The 19,404-nt window shown below is 30.7% G+C and overlaps 1 protein-coding gene across 2 annotated transcripts in view; it reads right to left on the bottom strand.

The window, feature by feature from the left end:
• The window catches only part of LOC100166576, a 40,383-nt gene that overhangs the window by 10,032 nt on the left and 10,947 nt on the right, over positions 1–19,404 (bottom strand). For both annotated transcript variants that reach the window (XM_016803114.2, XM_008183203.3), the window contains exons 3-4: positions 15,312–15,476; positions 9,133–11,660 (exon numbers count right to left, since the gene is read on the bottom strand). In XM_016803114.2, coding sequence (XP_016658603.1) covers positions 9,133–11,660; positions 15,312–15,476 — 2,693 coding nt within the window. The remainder of the gene's footprint in view (positions 1–9,132; positions 11,661–15,311; positions 15,477–19,404) is intronic.

Genomic DNA, 19,404 nt, shown 5'->3' with positions numbered 1-19,404 from the left:
AATCAGGTAAAATTGAGTTCATGTAAACTCCGCCAGTGAAAAAAATCAAATAACAGTATACACTTAAAAATTATACAATTAATTAAAATGTATACAATTAATATAATATACAGATTATTATTAAACAAAAAATCATAATTTTATAATAGTTACCTTTATTAAATAAGTATATGCCAAAAAATATAAAAAACTTGAAAATAAAAATAATAATTGTTCGAAGAAATCATACAAATTGCAATGGCCAGTATTATTATGTTAAAAAATATTGATAGACAATTGTAATAATAATTAAAAAATGTGTAGGTAGGTACCTATATTATATTATTATGACATTATATGTTATAAATTATAATACTTATAATATTTTTTACTGTGAACTAACATTATCAGATACAATTTGTATTTTGTAGATATTCAAACCATTAGGTCTAATATAAATCCATTATTATAACTATTTAGTATTTAGCTTTCTCAACGCAATAATTTTTTTTTCATTTTGAATTTTTGAGTTAACTTAGCAGAGAAGTATCATTTAGTTTTACATAAGGAAGGCCTTAATACTGCCGGAGTTTCCATATACCCATTACAGGTAAGAAAATAAAACTGGCAGAGTTTACAATCGCCCAAACATCATGTACTAAGAATAATAGGTTTGTAACAGATGGGGCACAATTACAGTAATTAATATTAGGTAATTTACCAACATTTTTAATTAGGTTGTCTAAGTATAATACATAATAAATTCAATAGTAGGTTCATCTGTTTTATATTTTTGTAAAACCATTCTTAAGAGGACGCTACACCCGCATATTGTGTTGTCTCTGTCTTAAAAACAGAATGTAACTACAAAATGTATAATAAAGCAAAAACTATTTTGCGCGGAATCCCTCTGTATTCGCAGTAGAATTATCTACCAAAATTCCACAACGCATAGGGAAGAATTGTATCTGTGTCGTGGCGTTTTTATTTTTTTGATAGCACTAACCTTTTTAATAATTAAATAAAAAAACCTAATGCTCTCAAATTGATAACTTTAATTATACCTATTTATGTAGAAAATAATAAAAAAGCTACATTATAGATAAAGCTCTCCTCTATGCGTTGTGGAATTTTAGTAATTCTACTATAAATACAGAGGGAGTATTAGTTTTCCCGCGCAAAACCGTTTTTGCTATGTTGTACACTAATAATTGTAAGATGGCGGAAACACATGCAAGTGTTGTTGTCCTCTTAAGGACTGTTATCTTTAGTATACTTACACATCATAATAACTCAGAAACTACTCGCTCGAACTTAGATATATAACATTTGAAGTGAAAATGAGGGATTCAATTTTAAATATTCTATTTTGTGAATTTGGATTAATAAAAGTTTACAATTTGCTTTTCTTACTAACATTTTTTAAAAAATTTTTAGCGGACACCACACTTTAATTATTAATATTTAGTTCAAATAATAATTATAAATGCCATATTATGAATTTGATTTAATGGTGTATTGTTGTATTAAAATATTTTAACATGACTTCTAAGTTCCAATATACTATCAGCGTTATGCCATTATATTATCAAACATCCAGGTATGTACTAACTATATTTCATTAACATGTAACACATATTTTATTGGCTGATTTAAAATTATCCTAAGCTTCTTGTAAGCGTTCAAACTGACAAATGTATATAAATAGTAAATACATAATAGAGTAGTTTTTTTTATAATACTGTTTCCTACTTACTAAAATGGTCACAACTCTTAAACTATTTTTATCACGGACGTATTTCGGATTCATGTTTCATCTGTTCAACATAAACACCACGAGATTATTTAAAATACTATGTTTTGGAATGTGTTTTAATGGGAGCCTCTGCTCACATATTAATGGCATTACATTGCATATTATAATTAAAGTTTTTTTAAATAAATATTTTTATTTAACAATTAATATCAGTCGTGAAATACAATTTATTTATTTATCTTAATCTCAAATTAAATTTTTTTTGATAAAATGTATCAAACACTATTGAGTTTATAGGTCAACGGGGACGAGAAAAAAGGTGACTTGGTAGGTAACGATCGATTCCATATTTAAATCTTTTATAACTTTATAAAGCCCGCGCAATGTCCCTGACCAGATATTATTTGACGGTATGACCCCTTCGTTTACCATAATGATGTCATAATATGATGGACGCTATAGTGTATGCATAACTTAACTAGATACTAAAAAAATTATAAGCAGAAGAAATAATAATAAGTAGGTACCTAGTTTATCATCAAACTAGATGCGTAATAAAATATGTTATACCATTATTATTTACCATTTATTATTTTTAAAAAAATAAGTGTAGAAAATGAAGTAAAAAATAATTAATATTTAAAATTTGTATTGCCTATAATTTGTATTTCTATAATATTAAACTAAACGTAAATAAGTTGATTCAACGTATATAATTAGTAAACTTTAATACAAAGCATTTATTAAATTAATATTTCTAAAATTTAGTGTTTTGGAAATATTTATTATTGTTAGGTTATACCTATATTTATATACGTATGTATAAAACAAATATATTAAAATCATAAAATGAAAATACCGGAATCTGATTGAAAACTTTTCCCTTTATAATCCTTATCAAGTATAATAGGTATGCACAAGAATGTCGAATAGGTTGAATCAATTTCGATCGTATAACAATTAATAAAGTAGACAACCTCATTGAATAAGTAGGCCACCTTTTATATACATACACATATCTGTATAATATAGTAGCAAGGAGTACTTCAGAAAACATTTAAACGTAACACGCAAAAATGAAATAAAAACTGAAACGCAAATAGTCTATTAATAAAACCAAAAATAAATTAAAATACCATTACATTTGAAATCCAATTAAGCAATAATAAAAATTAAAAAGTGGGCAAGTAGGTATAACTGCTCTGCAGAAGACTGTGCAGTTGTAGGTATTGAGTGTAGAACGTCATTGATTGGGTCCCTGTATAATGAATGTGTTCAATTTTAATTCAATGATATACCTGTATAGTATACAAAAAATGTTTCTCAGAGGAGACGGTCTAACTTTTTGGTAACCATGGTCACAAAATAATTATTTTAATAATAATATTACAATTTTAACAAATGTTTGTATTTTTCTAATTGTCCGATTATATTTTAAAAAGTACTGAGAAATTTTTACTTTTTATCTACTAAAGTATAAAGTAAATCTAATTTGCAACCAGAAACCTCCTTAAAAGTTAATGATTGAAGAATTTTTACTACAAAAAGAGTGTCTTCAGATATAAAAACAAAAACACGCACATTATCTCAAAATCAATACATTCATCGCTCAGCTCAGAATATAATATTATATAATATTTTATAGACCAACGGCATTCTATAGAAATAATTTAATTTGAAATAATTTAAAATATATTTAATTCCAAAATAAGCAGTTGATTAGTATTGATTGTTGAAATATATAATATAATGCAAAATATATAATATAAAAAGTGAACTACGGATAAAAAATATACGGTGCATACACAAAAATAATAATAACAGAATATAAACTATGACAATGACTATTTGCAACCTACGAAAGTGTTTTAATAAACACAACAAATATAGTATATATTTAAAATACCTCGAGATTTTTTATCTTACAGCGGTACAGATAGCACGGCTGTTTAATTTGATAAAAGTCCATAGGAGTAAGAAGATATTACTTGAAATGTGGGTAGTACATATTTTTCCTGTGCAGCAAAGACCATGTATAGGCTGGCTTTAGCAGACTGCAGTTCTATAAAGAGACTTTAAAACAATACACGGAAGGGCTTGACGTTTGACAGTAATCAAACCGACTCCGCCTACTCGGCTTTTGTCTTTAAATATTATAGCGTGAGCCATATTTTATCACGACTCTACAGCGTTATTCTGATATAAAATATTATGATGAAACGTGAAAGTAAATCATTATTTATATAAGTTCTTAATAACTTACTTGTTTTATTTAGTTACTTTTATATATTTTTTAATATATCGCTTATTATAACATGCATCGAACCTTCCAAAATTTAGATCACGAATAGTTATTTCTTTATACTTATGTATGTATTAATAAATTAAGAATTTTATGAAACGTTAGATATAATTTTCAAATAATTCCCCTTTTTAAATAAACAACAGATGATATTAGAGACAAAATAATACCAAATTACAAATTTTAACAAGATTTTAAAATCTCAGTACCCATATGCAATAATATTATGGAGAATATTATAATATTTAAATTTAATTAATTAATTTAAAACTCAAATATAAATATTATCAATAGACAAATAATTCGTCATTTACATAATTAGTCCCGTGGGTATGTAACAATAGGATATTCTATCATTCGAATAGACGGATTAAATATGAATCACACTTGACGAATAATCGCAAAACTGTACAAACTAGATAAAGTATGTAAAAATATAATATGCAATATACACAAAATACCAATAATATTTAAGTAATATAATTGGATATAGTTAAAAAGCAACAACAAAAAATAACAATAAGCATACAGATTAATGATTTATATGGTAGGAAATTAGAACAAATTGTATGCAATCACTCTGTACATAGTTATCTCTAAGTAACGAACTGGTGGTACCGCCCACCTGTCACGATGAGCCCTAGTTTTAGCTGACACACACGACATTGTCAAACAGCGTGGTGAATAGTGGAGAAGGGAAGGGAATTACAAGGTGAACTTTTATTTCAAAACCGCATATCTATAATACAGCTATTATAGTTATTATAGCTTATAATTTACTTCACTATAATAGTGAAGTAAATTATATCAGTAATACATGTAAAATTGTGCTAAGGGTTGTAGTTTGATTATTTATAGATGATTCATCAAACTGAACTTTATAGTAGTGTAATGTGTCTTAATATGCGAACCATGTGGGTCATATAATTTACTTAATTACATATGAGCATATGATCATATGTTTGTTGACATTAAACTATTCAAGATTGTTAAGAGATGTTTTTATAACAGGTACTAGGTAGGTACTTATTTTAAACTTACTTTCCAAACGAATATTTTTTAGGTAAAGAAGATATATTTTTAGACCTACTACAAAAAACGTACAACTAAATTAGTTTTAAATATACTTTACGGAAAACTCACGGTGAGTAAAAAAAAAAATGTTAAATATAATGATATTCTGAATGTGTAGTTAATATAGTGTATTAACACTACATTAAATACTATAAAAAACTTTAACACTATTATAAATAATAATAATAATAATAATAAATTATGTTAATAAAGTTCAACATTTTCATGTTATAAATATTTTTAATTAAATGCGGAAATGTTGACTATATAATAGGTAGTTTATTACACTACTATATGACAGATAAAAAAATAAGGTATATTATAAATAATAATAAGTAGAACATTTTTGAAATTTTGAATACGTATAAAAGAAACTACATGTCTCAAGTAACCGTTTGGCGGCGTTTGTTAGTACAATATTTTTTAAAGGATTAATTAAATATTTTATTATTTTTAATGAATTATGACTACGTATGTATAGTTTTAAAAAATTGTTTGGTACCTAGACAAAATAGTTTTTGGATATTTTTTGAATGAAAATGTGTTTGTTTCGTTTAAAATTTAAATAGTTTTTAATTTGTTACTTGCCAAAAATAATGATATATATAAAATTAAATATACAAATACCTAGTATAAAATAGATTGTAGACAAATCCATCCTAGTTTTAACCAGTCATATTATACTCATATATGCAGGTGTGTACTGGATTTGGCAACAAGTCTTATAAAAACCATTTTTTCCTGGACATTAAAAATAAACAGTTAGGATATTTAAACGGAGTCAGTATAACAGAGACTAAAAAAACAAAAATGTTCTATATTATAATAATGTACACAATGCATGTTGGCATGTTGACAATATAAGAAGGGGAATATGCAGTAGGTGGACTTTATGAATTATTGATTGGCCTACATGTGCATGGATATTCTATGTGAGGTTCTATGGGCATTATGCTTAAGTAAAACGTTGAAAAACATCAATGGATCCCTCCCATAAAAGTTAAGTAAAAGTAAACATTTACTTGGAATCTTGAGTCTGGACTTATCCGTAGATAAAAACCTATAGATTATTTTAAATTTATACTCTGTCAAAAATGAAAACCAACCCATTGAAAATGACGTAACAATTTCACTTTATTCTCAAGTCTCTATAATTTAAAAAAAAATAATTTTAACATTATATGTCCTGAGGTTCTGTCACTGGACAGTCTCCTCTTCATGTGCTTCATGTCTTTCTTTAATCACTATCATCATTGTTACTTATTGTTTTATGTGTAAACAGATTGTAATATATTTTTAATAAAAAAAAAAAAAAACATTATATGTTACGGTTTTGTAATTTTTATTTTATAACTTTATTCTAAAATTATAAAACAAATCTTTTTCAGCTGAAACTGTATTAGTTTTACAATAATAATTATTATAGTCTATATCACAACTTAAAATGCATATACATGCATATAGCATGCATTTTACCGTAATTTTATTATGTTAACAGCCAACAAAAATACGCGCACCTATGTGTACTGCAGTTTGGTATTTGAGAGTAGGACAGTAGGTAGTAGGCGTTTGAGGAGCGGAGGCCTTACTAAGTATAAATTATAATCGACTGACAATGTGAAATAGGTATATTTCTCATTTTATTTGTAAAGGAAAAATTATCTATGGATCTATTCTCCAATAAAATATAAAATATTTATACATGAAACAATATTTTTCTAATATGAAAGTTAAAATAAATACAAATCAACATGTAGGTAAAGGTAATATAAAATAAATTCATATGAATATATAGATTTTGATGTATCATTGTAGTTTTTACTGGCACTACTTTTTAAAAAATATTGGGTTTAATGAGTTGGGTTTAATAAATTAAGTAACAATAAATATTATATTTGTGCAGTTGTGCAATGTATTATTACAATATTATAATTAGTGTAAGGCGTGTAAGCATCATAGTATTTTTTACAATAATTTACAAAATATCCTTTTACTGTTTAGAGTTATAATCACGCAGTAATAAGTAGCCGAATATATTTTTAAATTTAATTTTAGTATAAAAAAGTAAATCATTTTATGAATTTTTGTACATAGTACACTATACGTAATGTCGTAATATTATAAAAATTAAAAAACCATATACATATACACTGTTCTAGTTATACACGTTTTCATTGCAATGCGCCAATGCAAATAAATATACAAAAAGTTACATATGCCAGAACTGATGTGCATAATTAGTTTATATGAATAAAACGTCTTATGAATGTAATACTAGCTTTGGATTAAACACTAGATAAATAAATAATATTATATTGAAACTAACATAATTAATACGTATATTACGTCTAGCCTTAATATTGAGTTAAAATCTGAGTACATTTTCTAGTAGTTCTAAACATTTATATCGTAACATTTGAATTTGATAATTACTCAATTAGCGTAAATGTTCATAGTATAGTATAGTATAGTATAGTATAATGTTATATTATATAAAGTTTAATTAATAATAATATACTATTACACATTTTCTAAGCCGTGAATAGTTTTATGAAATAACAAATTCAGAAAAATGTAAATGTTATGTTGTAGTGCAACATATTTAAATATACATATAAATAGAGTTTTTTTAATATTATAATATAATATTAAATTACAACCATTGAAAAAATCCTGATAATTAAATAGATGGAAAAAAATATAAAATCAGTTATAAGACGTATTATTTAGATATTATAAGCTACAATTGTGTATACCTGACTAAAATACGCTCATGATTCATGACATATTTTCAAATCTAATTAGTATGTGTTTTATGTTTCTACCGCTAATATAGGACTATAGTATCTAAGGTAACCTATAATATAAACGATATAAGTACATAAATAATGCAAAATTTGATTAACAATTGTTCGGAGTTAAATAAAGACGTAAACAATTTATCAATTGAACATTGACCAAGTTGTTCATCTATAGTTTAGTATTCAAAGCCAGGAGTCTACTATATTCTTTGTGCTAATTGAATTAATAATTATTATCACGCTTTTATGGTTTATCGAAAACCGTTAAAATATATTTCCCAGTGTTTATTACTCTTTTTAATAAACATAGTATCATATCATTGGGAAATAATTGAATGGGAAAGACTTCGAACATGCGTTTTAGAAAAATTATTGCCACACGCATTATGTAGAAAAGGGTTCGATACACAACAATGTAAAATCACTAGACGTATTTCTTTAATTGCAATTTGAGAAAAATTTAACACAAGCAAATTAATAATAAAATACGACAGTTGACTTTAAAAATGTCTTAATTTTTTTTGAAAATATTTAATAGAAACAATATTATATATCACGATGAGCTTGCCAAAGTATTAACTACTAACAATCCCTATGTTTATACAGACTTAATTAATTTCTAATAACTTTCTCTTAAAGGGCGATGACCGATGATATAAGTACTTCAAAGTTATAAAAATAATACCAAGTACCGGAGGATGTTTACTATTTGCGTCACTAAGTACCAAATATATGTATAATATACTGTAATACTATATATTGTGTACTTATTATTAAGTATTAACATATTTTTATTGGAATGAATATTTTAATTGTAACTTTGAGATTTTGACTTTAGAACACTAAGATTAAAGAATTACTGGTAACCGTTTGTACCGAGCCACGATGCTGTGCTGAGTGTATTGATTGCACTCTGACAAACGGCCCCTCCCCCCACGTGTGCCGAATGACCCACAAAATTCGCTACCACCCAAATTATTCCTGCTGACCTATATAAATCCGTTTCTGTTTAAACTATTGTTTTTTTGTTTGCTAGACATTAGATTAATGTCAATGATAAATCTATAATAATGTCAACGTAATATACATATATCATATATTATCATCTATATGCACGCTGTCATAATATATTAGGTGTGTGTTGGGTAATCGCGAACATCTGTACTGTGTCTTTGACTACATACACGTTATTTATAAAATTACTATGATAAATTATTTACCTGAACAGCAGCTTGATTTTCCTTGTCCAATAGAAATTCCATGGACTTAGCCCTGTAATCGGTTGCGTTTGATGGAGACCCGTCGGCGGACGATCTATTCGAGTCGTTGGGGGCTAGAGACAATTTTGCCGACGAAGCGCCCAGGTCGAGCAGACTACGAGCTTTTTTGTTGGGACTGCAACCACCGCCGCCCATCATGAGCGATGATGAAGATGTTCTGGTCACGTTCGAGTCCAAGTCGGTCTCGAGCAGACCGGCCCGGTGATCCGGACGGGACATAGCAACGGCGGCGGCGGGCGACCGCGATTGCAGAGACGCGCGACTGCCAGCCGTCGGCAGTGCCGGCGGTGGCGGCAGTCGGCTACCGCGATTTTCATCGTACATGAGGCGCCGGCGCGTTGTGTACCCATCTGCTGACGGGGGTTGCGGGGGTAACGGCGGTTTTTTACCCCTATCGGACACGGCGGCGGCAGTAGACGGTCGTCCCGAGACGGGTGGCGGGGGTGGTGGTGTGTCGGGCCTACAATTATTATTACTCGGCTGTGCCATCACCGCTGCGTTGCATTCTTCCACTTTTTGTTTCTTCTTGTCCTTGTTTCGCCGGCCGCTAAGTCTGCGCAACGAGAACCGCTGGAAAAATCCACCGAGCTTGTCGCCGATCGTTTTCGGTTTAGCTGACATGGCGACAACCGCGGGCGCATCGACTTCGATCGGTCGCGGTTGAACACTGCGACTGTGACTGTTGGAACCGGTGGCCGCGGTGTTATTTTTAGTGGGCGCGGCAACTATCCTATGCGACATTGGTGGGGAGCCGCCCGTGATGAAGTCCAGCCGTTCGCGCAGCTGTTGTTTTTCCGCCACACTCGGACGCCTGGTTTCCGATGGCAAACCGGTCAACAGTTTCATTACCATCGTGTCAATGTTTTCGTCAGCTTCGTCACTAATCTGGTCATAGTCTTCGTCGTCTTCCGTTTCCGGGGGTTCATCCGACCCGTTGTCGTCTTCGCCGCCACCGACGTCAGTGCAGCTGCTGCTGCTGAAGCTCTCACGCCAGTTCACTTCGGACACGACCGGACAAAAGTGCACGCCCTTGTTGGGCGTCGGCGCGGTGGCCAGGTTCACGAAACTGGTGGTTATCAGTAGATTGCTACCACGCGAAGAGGCCGCACTCAGAGCTGACTCGCTCTCGTAGTGTATGCGCTTCAGCGAGTGCGATCTGTCCAACGATACAGTGGAATCTAGCAGCTTTTTGGAGCGCAAATAGTCACCGTCGGCGTGCGCCAGCAAACCGTCGGCGCACAGGTTGGGCGTGCTTGACATTGGCAAACGGGACGCCATCGCGGTACCGTCGCGGTGATGATGGTGGAGGTGGTGATGCCGGCGGTTGTCGTCGTCGGTCGTAGGAGATTCCGCGGTCACTGACGGCAGTTCGCCCAGATCGGGATAGCTGTGCCAGGCTGCGCTAAATTTAGATTTCATCTCGTCATCGTCGCCGTCGTCCGTCCCCTTCCCTTTGGCGGTGATAGAGCACTGCGCGGTCGTGGCAGAAACGACGGCGGCGGCGGCGATCGTCGCGATGCTCTTCGTCGACATCTCAAAATAGTTCTCGTCCTCGGCGATGGGTTTGTACGTTTGTTGTGTGGCAGGACCACGGGGCACCTGATCCCCGAAACCACTATCTTCGCTCAGGTTCTCGGACGATCGTTGTTGCTGTTGCTGCTTACATCCTACCCCCTGTATGACGTCTTCCGTTTTTTTACCGTCCGTTTCGTCTTCGTCGTCGTCGTCCATTTTCTCGCAATACGCCGGGTCGATGAGACAGTCGACTGTTTTGTACATACCGGTGGCCGGTTGCGCAACAGCACATGTCGCCCCGACGGACGACGCCGCCGCCGAGTCGTGTTGCCCGTCGACTCTGCCACACAGACGCAACTCATCCAGACTCTGCGACACGTCGTTTACGCCGTCTATGCAGTTGTTGTTGGATCGTTTTCGGCTAGCTGTCGAGTGCACGCTCTCCATGCTCTTGCTCAGTGACTTGACGCTGGATCCGTCACCCGCGTAACTCGAGAACGGTGTGCTGCACAACACGGCTTCGTCGTCGTCCATGGTGGTGCCGCAGTCGTCATCTGTCGCGGGTTGTTTCCAGTTGTTCCGGCGCGGCAAGCCCGCCGGACGTTGGCCGGCGCTCAGAGACTCTGCGCTGTTGGTCATGAACGGCGTCGCAGTGGCTGTTGTCCGGAACACGGTTTGTTCGCATTGTTTCTCCAAGCTCTCAAACTGCAACAGGCTACCACCCCCGTAACCGTTGGTCAGCGGTCCCCCACCGGCACCAGTCGTCCACAATTGGTGATCCTGTAGGTTGTCCCTGTAGAACAATACCGTGTCGTGGTCGTCGTCGTCATGCACGCCAGGATCGTTATTGTCATACATCCTGATGGTCGCCTGTTTGTTATTGTTGCTTGAGTTGAACAAGTTAAACGGATCACCACGGTTTATCACAGACCAGTTATCTTCCTTTATAAAATCTGTAAAAGGTCAGTGAATCTTTAGAAGTACAAAATCACACCCAAACGATGGAGAGAGAATAAAATTAGTTAAAAATGTTTACATATCGTATACGATAACAAGTATCCATAATTAAGACATTGACAATTTGTTATAGTAACTTAACAGCATGTTCCAAAATGATGTCAAAACGATCCTATATCATTGCAATATACAAGTATAACATATATTGCTGAAAATATATGATATCACATTAAGTTATCACAATTTATTATTATATAGTTGTAGGTTCCACGACTTACTTAGCCTTATAAAAACATAAAATTAAATAATAAATACCACAGCAAATGGCTATAATACCTACCTATATTTTGGGGGTTTAGAGTAAAAATTCCTGATGCTTTTTAAAATTATCGGGAAAACAAAAAAGTATAACTATAGGTACGAATAATAGGGAAGTTTTCAAAAAAATCTATTTTGTTGTTTTATTGTTTTGTTGAACGAATAACTATACTTAACACGGGGTGCATATTTACCAAATATTTATAAAAGCATTTTCTTGACATGAAATATTTATAAATATTTTTTATAAAATTTAGACATTTAAAAATGTTATGGGGTTGGATATTAAAATGAAAAATCACGATTTTTCCTTTGACGATTTTAGTTATTTTGTTGTAATTAAATTCTACGGTATGTCGGTATTGACTATTTGACTTTAAAAGTTAATAAAAACAATATGATATTATAATAATTTTTATATAACTGCAAAAATGTCAGCAAAAATTAGTTCAACTTACCGATTCACTAGTAATAAAATAAATTAACTACAAAATATATCTTTAAACTAGATGCTGATTATAATGGTTTTAAGTGTGCATAGATTTATCATTGAATTCAAATTTAACGCAACCATTACAGTAACGTACTTTAAATGATGACGTAGATTTACTTGAATCTACTATACAGCAGAGCAACTTCCTCAGTTTTTTTAATTTCTATAATAATTATTTGACACTAATTATTAGAACAATTTGAACGCTAATTTACAATTTAAAAAAATATATTATTAATATTTATACTCGTTTATTATTGTTATATTTATTTTATTATAAACTCCTTTTATATATCAAAATATGTATGTATAAGCGTATCTGTGCTATTTGGGTTGCCTGATTAAACATTTTAAGGAACGATAGAAACATAGTATTAAAACTGGAATTTAAAACAATTGGAATTCTAGGCGTGAGGTAAGATGAGTCACCTTGTGTCTCAGACTAGTTAGTACATTAGCGCATGCCATCAATTTATAAATTAAAAAAATGGGTGTGAGCTCCTGTGGTTATTAACCATATCGTGCATACAATTTGTTGTGATATAAACATATAAATACATAAGTGTATATTATAAAAACGCTTTTATTACTGTTTTTATTTTTCAATGTCAAGATCAATATTAAAAACAATTTCTAATATAATTTGTATATATATAAGCAATAGACATCGATAGTTAAAGAAAAAACTGGTTTTACTCGAATTAATAAAATGTTATACTACAATATATTTTATATTTTATACGATTTGAATGACATATTCATATATTTATGAAGTTCAAACACAAAATATGTTCTAAGCATATTTATATGTAATAAAAATCGTGTAACTGTAATACATGGATACAAGATTAGTTGATTTATTATTCACCGATAAACAGTTAACTCTTTATTCAGAATATTTTTATTTGATGTCTGCATTTATTTTTAATCAGGAGGATAAGGAATCCATATAAACGAGATAGTTTGTTTATTAGCAACATTAAACCAATTAATATGCGATAAGTGTTTACTAAAATATAGATAAGCACGGGTAGTATATGATATAACAACATAATATATATTTTTTAAAGAATGAAATTTGTTAATAAAATGTTGTTTTTAATATACTTAGGTACGTAAGAATTATTCACAATTATTTTTCAATTAGTTTTATTTTTAAATAGGTGGCAATTGATTGGTTTTTTTTTTAAAAGAGGGAACTCGATCTGCTATATACTAGGTATTAAGTACTACTGCACGTGATCATTGAGTAGATAATAGATGTGTTAAATTGTAATTCAATAATAAATCATTATAAATAAAAAGACGATTATGAGCGATGGAGACGGGTGGATCGGCATTTCTAATGATAGTTTGTGAAATGACATGATATTTATATAATTATAAGCATTTTTTTCGGGAGTAAATTGAATTAATTTTTACCAAAACCATTGTAGGTACATACCTAATAAATTATATTATATTATTTTACTTTTTAAAATTCAATACATCGACGGATAGAATATAATGATGTGAATAGGAGGTTTGTATCATAAATAGTCTTGAAATTAGTCTAAATATTTTAAAAATGTAATGGCGTTTAGAAAATGATAATATAAGTAATTCTAGAAGGTTTGAAGTTTATACTGTTCATGATTTTTAATTATAATTTGTAACTAAAATAGTAAAATGGTTTGAGGAAATGTCGTTATTATTTTTGGTTTGAAAATCTGATTTAGTCAAAATTCGAACTTGAAACACTCATAAAACAAATTGTGGATCAGTTTTTGATATTTTTAATTTCCTGTAACAAGGAACCTTGAATTAAAGTTACAAGCGTAACGTATTCAAATTGAAAAAAAGGTGGAAAGTTTAAAATTACCATAAATATTCCAAAAAAAAAAAAAAAGGTTAATTGTGGCCTAATTCCCGGGCACCCAAATTTAGTTAGGAAGAGCCGAAGAGTTTTTTTACTTATGTCACCTGTTCAAAGGTTACCACACAGCTTTGGAAAGTCGACTTTTTTGCAATTAAAAACAATCTTATTTTTTCTTTTTATGTATTTACCTTGCGTAACACAAATTAAAAGTACGCTATGATTTTTAAACGTACATGATTAGAACACGATAATGAATTATTGCATGAAGTACGCAGTAGTTACATTTGGATGCTTGTCTGTCTGTTTATCCGTTTGTCCAGAAAAGACTTCGAAATAGATTAACTGATTTTGACGAATACTGAAATACAGGTACCGAAGTCACCATGAAGCAATGTAATATATTTGGTATAAAATACCATACCAAAGAGCTCATAAAACAATATATATTTCATGTATAATAGAAATTAGAAATTATAGGTATCATATTTAAAGCTATCTTCATTTATTTGCAGGTTCGAACATTTTAGGATACTAGTTATTTTTATCGCCTAAACTTACCATAATAAAATTAAATAGTTGACTGTTGAGGACATAATGAAAATCAATTAAATCATTAGAAAACTTCTTAGAAAAAGTCTTCTATACAAGCTACAACAAGCTACTATCACTTTTAGCAAGCATTACATTTGAAATAATAAAACTATACCTACCTATAACACGTAATTAATATTTATAATACATAAAACGCTAATTTGTTTGATGTTTTCGTATTAAATAACCTAATAGTTATTTTTCACTTACTATAATATTATCAATACAATAAATTATTTGAATAGATAAATTATGTAAATCAATTAATGTTAAGTAATATTGATGTTCCATAAGAATTGATTTATATTTTATATAATATTAATATCAATTAATTATCATTGATTTTATAGTTAATATTAATTAATTATTTTTATATAAAAATTATACCTTCTTCACTACTTCTTTCAGAATCCGTCCGCAAATCATCAGACGTTTCTTCAAGAATTGTTTCTAGAAAAATATAAGATGTGCTGCTTACAATGTTTCCACCATAACTGCTTTGGTTGAACGATGACCAGTTATCTTCGTCACCGTTATCGCAAAGATCGTCTTCTGTAACACGGTCAAATTAAAACAATCAATTAGGAAAAATTACAGCTAAATCAGAGTAAACTTAAAAATAATTAATACCTATACTATTATGTTGTTTCCTAAGACATTTTAAACACCTCAGTATTTGTTATAATGTGTTGTCTCTACGTTTTACAAGTCACTGTATAGTGACACAGCGACAATGTTTATACTTTATTATACATAGAAGTTATTTACAATTCGTACAGTTATTTGTTATATAGGCATATATAGAGTTGCATAATGTTTTGTCAATGTGTCGGCCAATCGTTTAACATATTTCGTCGGTCGTTATATACTTATACTGCACTACACGTCGTCCTACGTGTTTGTGTGCCGTAATAACTAATAAGACGAAAACAAAGACACGTGATGAACAGTGCATGCTACTTCAATAATATATAGTCTATAGCCTATATGAAACAAGCTACGCGAGTTGCATATTTTACGTATATTTACTCGGACAAGAATCTATACGGAATACGGAAACGAGATCGTACGAAGGGCGCAACAAAATGTGACGATTGATACGAGGCCGATTGTCCAGAAATCAAAATATATTATAAATTATAATCAAGTGTAATAGTAGGTGGTGACTATTTGGATTCATATATAAATATAATGTTCTAATTTCTAATTATGAGTTATTAGCAAATTAGGAGAAAAAAATCATAACTTCGGTAAGTGCCCGTTAATGAAGACGGTGGCATAACATCGACATTTAGGCACGGGAACCAAATTTTTAACACTCTCCACTCTCAGATGAAAATATCTGAGTGATCTTAGTAATGTTCAACAATTTTCTATATTTTTAATATTTTAATATTTCATGTTTAATTAAATACATCATTTCACAAAGACTAGTAAATAGTTATAATTTTAAAAATAATTTCATGCAATTCTAAGCATACCTACATATAAATAATAAGCGGATTTTAAAAATGTAATTGAAAAAAATATATAAGTACTTAATATTGTTTTAATGAAAAATACCGCTATTCAGTTTATTAAAAAAAAAAAATGCCGTTTTCAATCAACTTTATACCTATCATTATGTTTAGTCATCATTAAAAATCAAAACACAACTCACGTTTACGGTGTTTTACTCTCAACATAAGGTCATCACGCTTTATGAACATTGTACATTTGTACATGATCCTAATTCAAGCGTCGAACTTGTTCAAAATAATATAAATATATAAACAACAAAATAATATAATGCGAATAATATAGGTTCATTTGATAAGTTTCCACTGAACATGTATTGGTAATTTTCATATATTTTAAGATAAATTTACATATTATTATTTATTATTATTTTTTTTTTGGTTATGAAATGTCTAAATAATTGATAAGTTTAACACGGATGATTCATTTTTGACAGGTTTTGGCATGATAATTTTCTGTTATCATGTATAAGAATGTTGTAAAAAAAAAACTAGCACGAGTGAACGGTGGCGACGAGCGCAAGAAACGGAATGGATTTAAAACGCAAGTAGTTTCCGTGAAGCCAAATAACGGTAGGTATACTAGGTTATATTCTGCCCCGTCGCTGGCCTCTTTTTTCTGAGGTTTGAGCAATTTTTTTGCCGATATAATATATGATAAACCATATTCCATATTACACCTTATTTATATAAGGTCCTTATATAGTGAAATTCGCAAACTATTTACATTATTACTAGTACCTACAGTAAACAGTGTACACATACTGATATATTCAATATTGTATAGGTTAATGGACTAATGTATTAATAATATTATTAACTATTGAAATAGGTACATACATTTATGTGATTTGTACTTCAATATTATATTAGTTATATGTTTATATCTGGTACCTACTTATATAAATAATTTAAATATTATGTATCTACTCATACATCTGCAGTTACATTGTTTATATTAACAATTATAAGCATACTTCTTCATCCATTACTATGTAGAATATATTTCAAACGAAATTTCTCCAGAAGATAGAAACACCTGTTTTAAACATTTTTTGTATATAATACATAAAAACAATTCATATCTAGGCATTAGCTTAAATCATTTACAATTAAGTACCTATTTAAAAAAGATAAAGAAATACTAAATACAATGATAATTTAGCAAAAAAAAATAAGTTTATCAAATTTTTATTTATGTTGATCAATTAATAAAATACATTTTTTTTAACAAACAAATAAAATATTTAATACATTCTTGTACCATATTTAAAATAATTTGTATGAAACTTTAATATAATGTATCTTTAATAACGTCAATAACTGTAGCAATTGAAGCGCATAAATAAAAAAAAAACTGCTTATACAAATGTATGTAGGTAAGTTACAAGCTAAAATGGTAATACAAACAAGGTATGAGATGATATATAATATCTTCATAAAAACTACCAAATTGTTATAATAAATACAAAAATAAACATTTTTTAGATTAAAAATGTGTACCTATTTGTACCTATACCTAAGTCTTTAAAATATGCCTAATTCGTCGTCTTGTAGTAATATTCTAATTAATGTTGTGTTATTCACACCTGCGTGTTATTAATTTAAAATTCATATTGACATAAGTATAAGTTTGGGCATGGTTTTACTTTTTACTGTACCTACATACTATATAAATAATATAAATAGTATAAATAATGTAGATATGTATTAATATTGTGTATATATAATATGTAATAGTATAAAAATATATTACCTATTTTGAATACAAATTTAAATTAAAAAGTGTTACGATGAATAAAATGAATGAAAAAATTAAAATGTAAAATATAATTTAAAACGTTCATAATATAATGAATATTAAACGTTTTATTAGAAAATAAACATTCAATGTTGATTCAGTTTATAATAATATGCAAATATACAAATATACAAATTTCTCTCTTCGCAGATGACACAATGTTTCATACAAAAAACAAAAACGCAAAACGTGCAGCCATCCAGCTACAGAAACAAACAGATTTAGCTACAGAGTGGTTCAGTAAATGGCGATTAAAAATAAATCCTTCGAAAACTACTGCGGTTATCTTTGGCCAAACCAAACTATCACGGATACCGAAAATAAATATCGATGGGATAGCAATTGGATGGTCAAGCAAAACAAAATACTTAGGCATCACCATCAGCCGCGGGCCAAGAGGACCTAGTATGCGGGACCACATCTCAAACATAAAACATCGTGCCACGCAAACCCGAGCCTGGTATAGTTAATAGGCCAAAGGCCGCCACAACAAAGCAAAGAAAAAGCGAACAATCATCAACAACCTCCGAAAAAAGAAAGCCCCTGGCGAAGACCTCATCACCAACACTGCTCTTAAATTTCTACCTAATAACATTCTACTATTTTTAACACAAATTATTAACTGCTGTCTCAGAATTTGCTACTTTCTACGTGCCTGGAAAAAAGCAGTTATAATTTCCATTCCCAAACCAGGCAAAGACCACAAACTACCCGAAAACTACCGACCAATCGCTCTACTTTCCTCCCTATCCAAAATTTATGAACGAATCATCCTAACTTACCTGCAAAACAATCTCTATGACAAAATCCGCCCAGAACAATTTGCCTTCAGACCTGAACACTCTACCACCCTACAACTGACCAAACTCAATCACCAACTTAGCCAGAACTTTAACAACAACCTAAACACCGCTTCCATCTTTCTTGACGTGGAAAAAGCCTTCGACCGAGTCTGGCACGTAGGTCTCCTCTACAAACTATCCCAACTCAATATCCCGACTGAAATCGTTAAAATCATCGAATCCTTTCTCACTGACCGCACCTTCATCACAAAAGTCGAAAACTCACTCTCGTCCACCAGAACATACTCGCAAGCGTCCCTCAAGATCCTGTCTCTCACCTACTCTTTACTTGACCTACATAAACGACATACCAACACTCC

This window comes from Acyrthosiphon pisum, chromosome A2 (assembly GCF_005508785.2).
Source record: "Acyrthosiphon pisum isolate AL4f chromosome A2, pea_aphid_22Mar2018_4r6ur, whole genome shotgun sequence".
Classification (NCBI taxonomy): domain Eukaryota; kingdom Metazoa; phylum Arthropoda; class Insecta; order Hemiptera; family Aphididae; genus Acyrthosiphon; species Acyrthosiphon pisum.
This window is presented reverse-complemented; position numbering and strand designations above follow the sequence as displayed.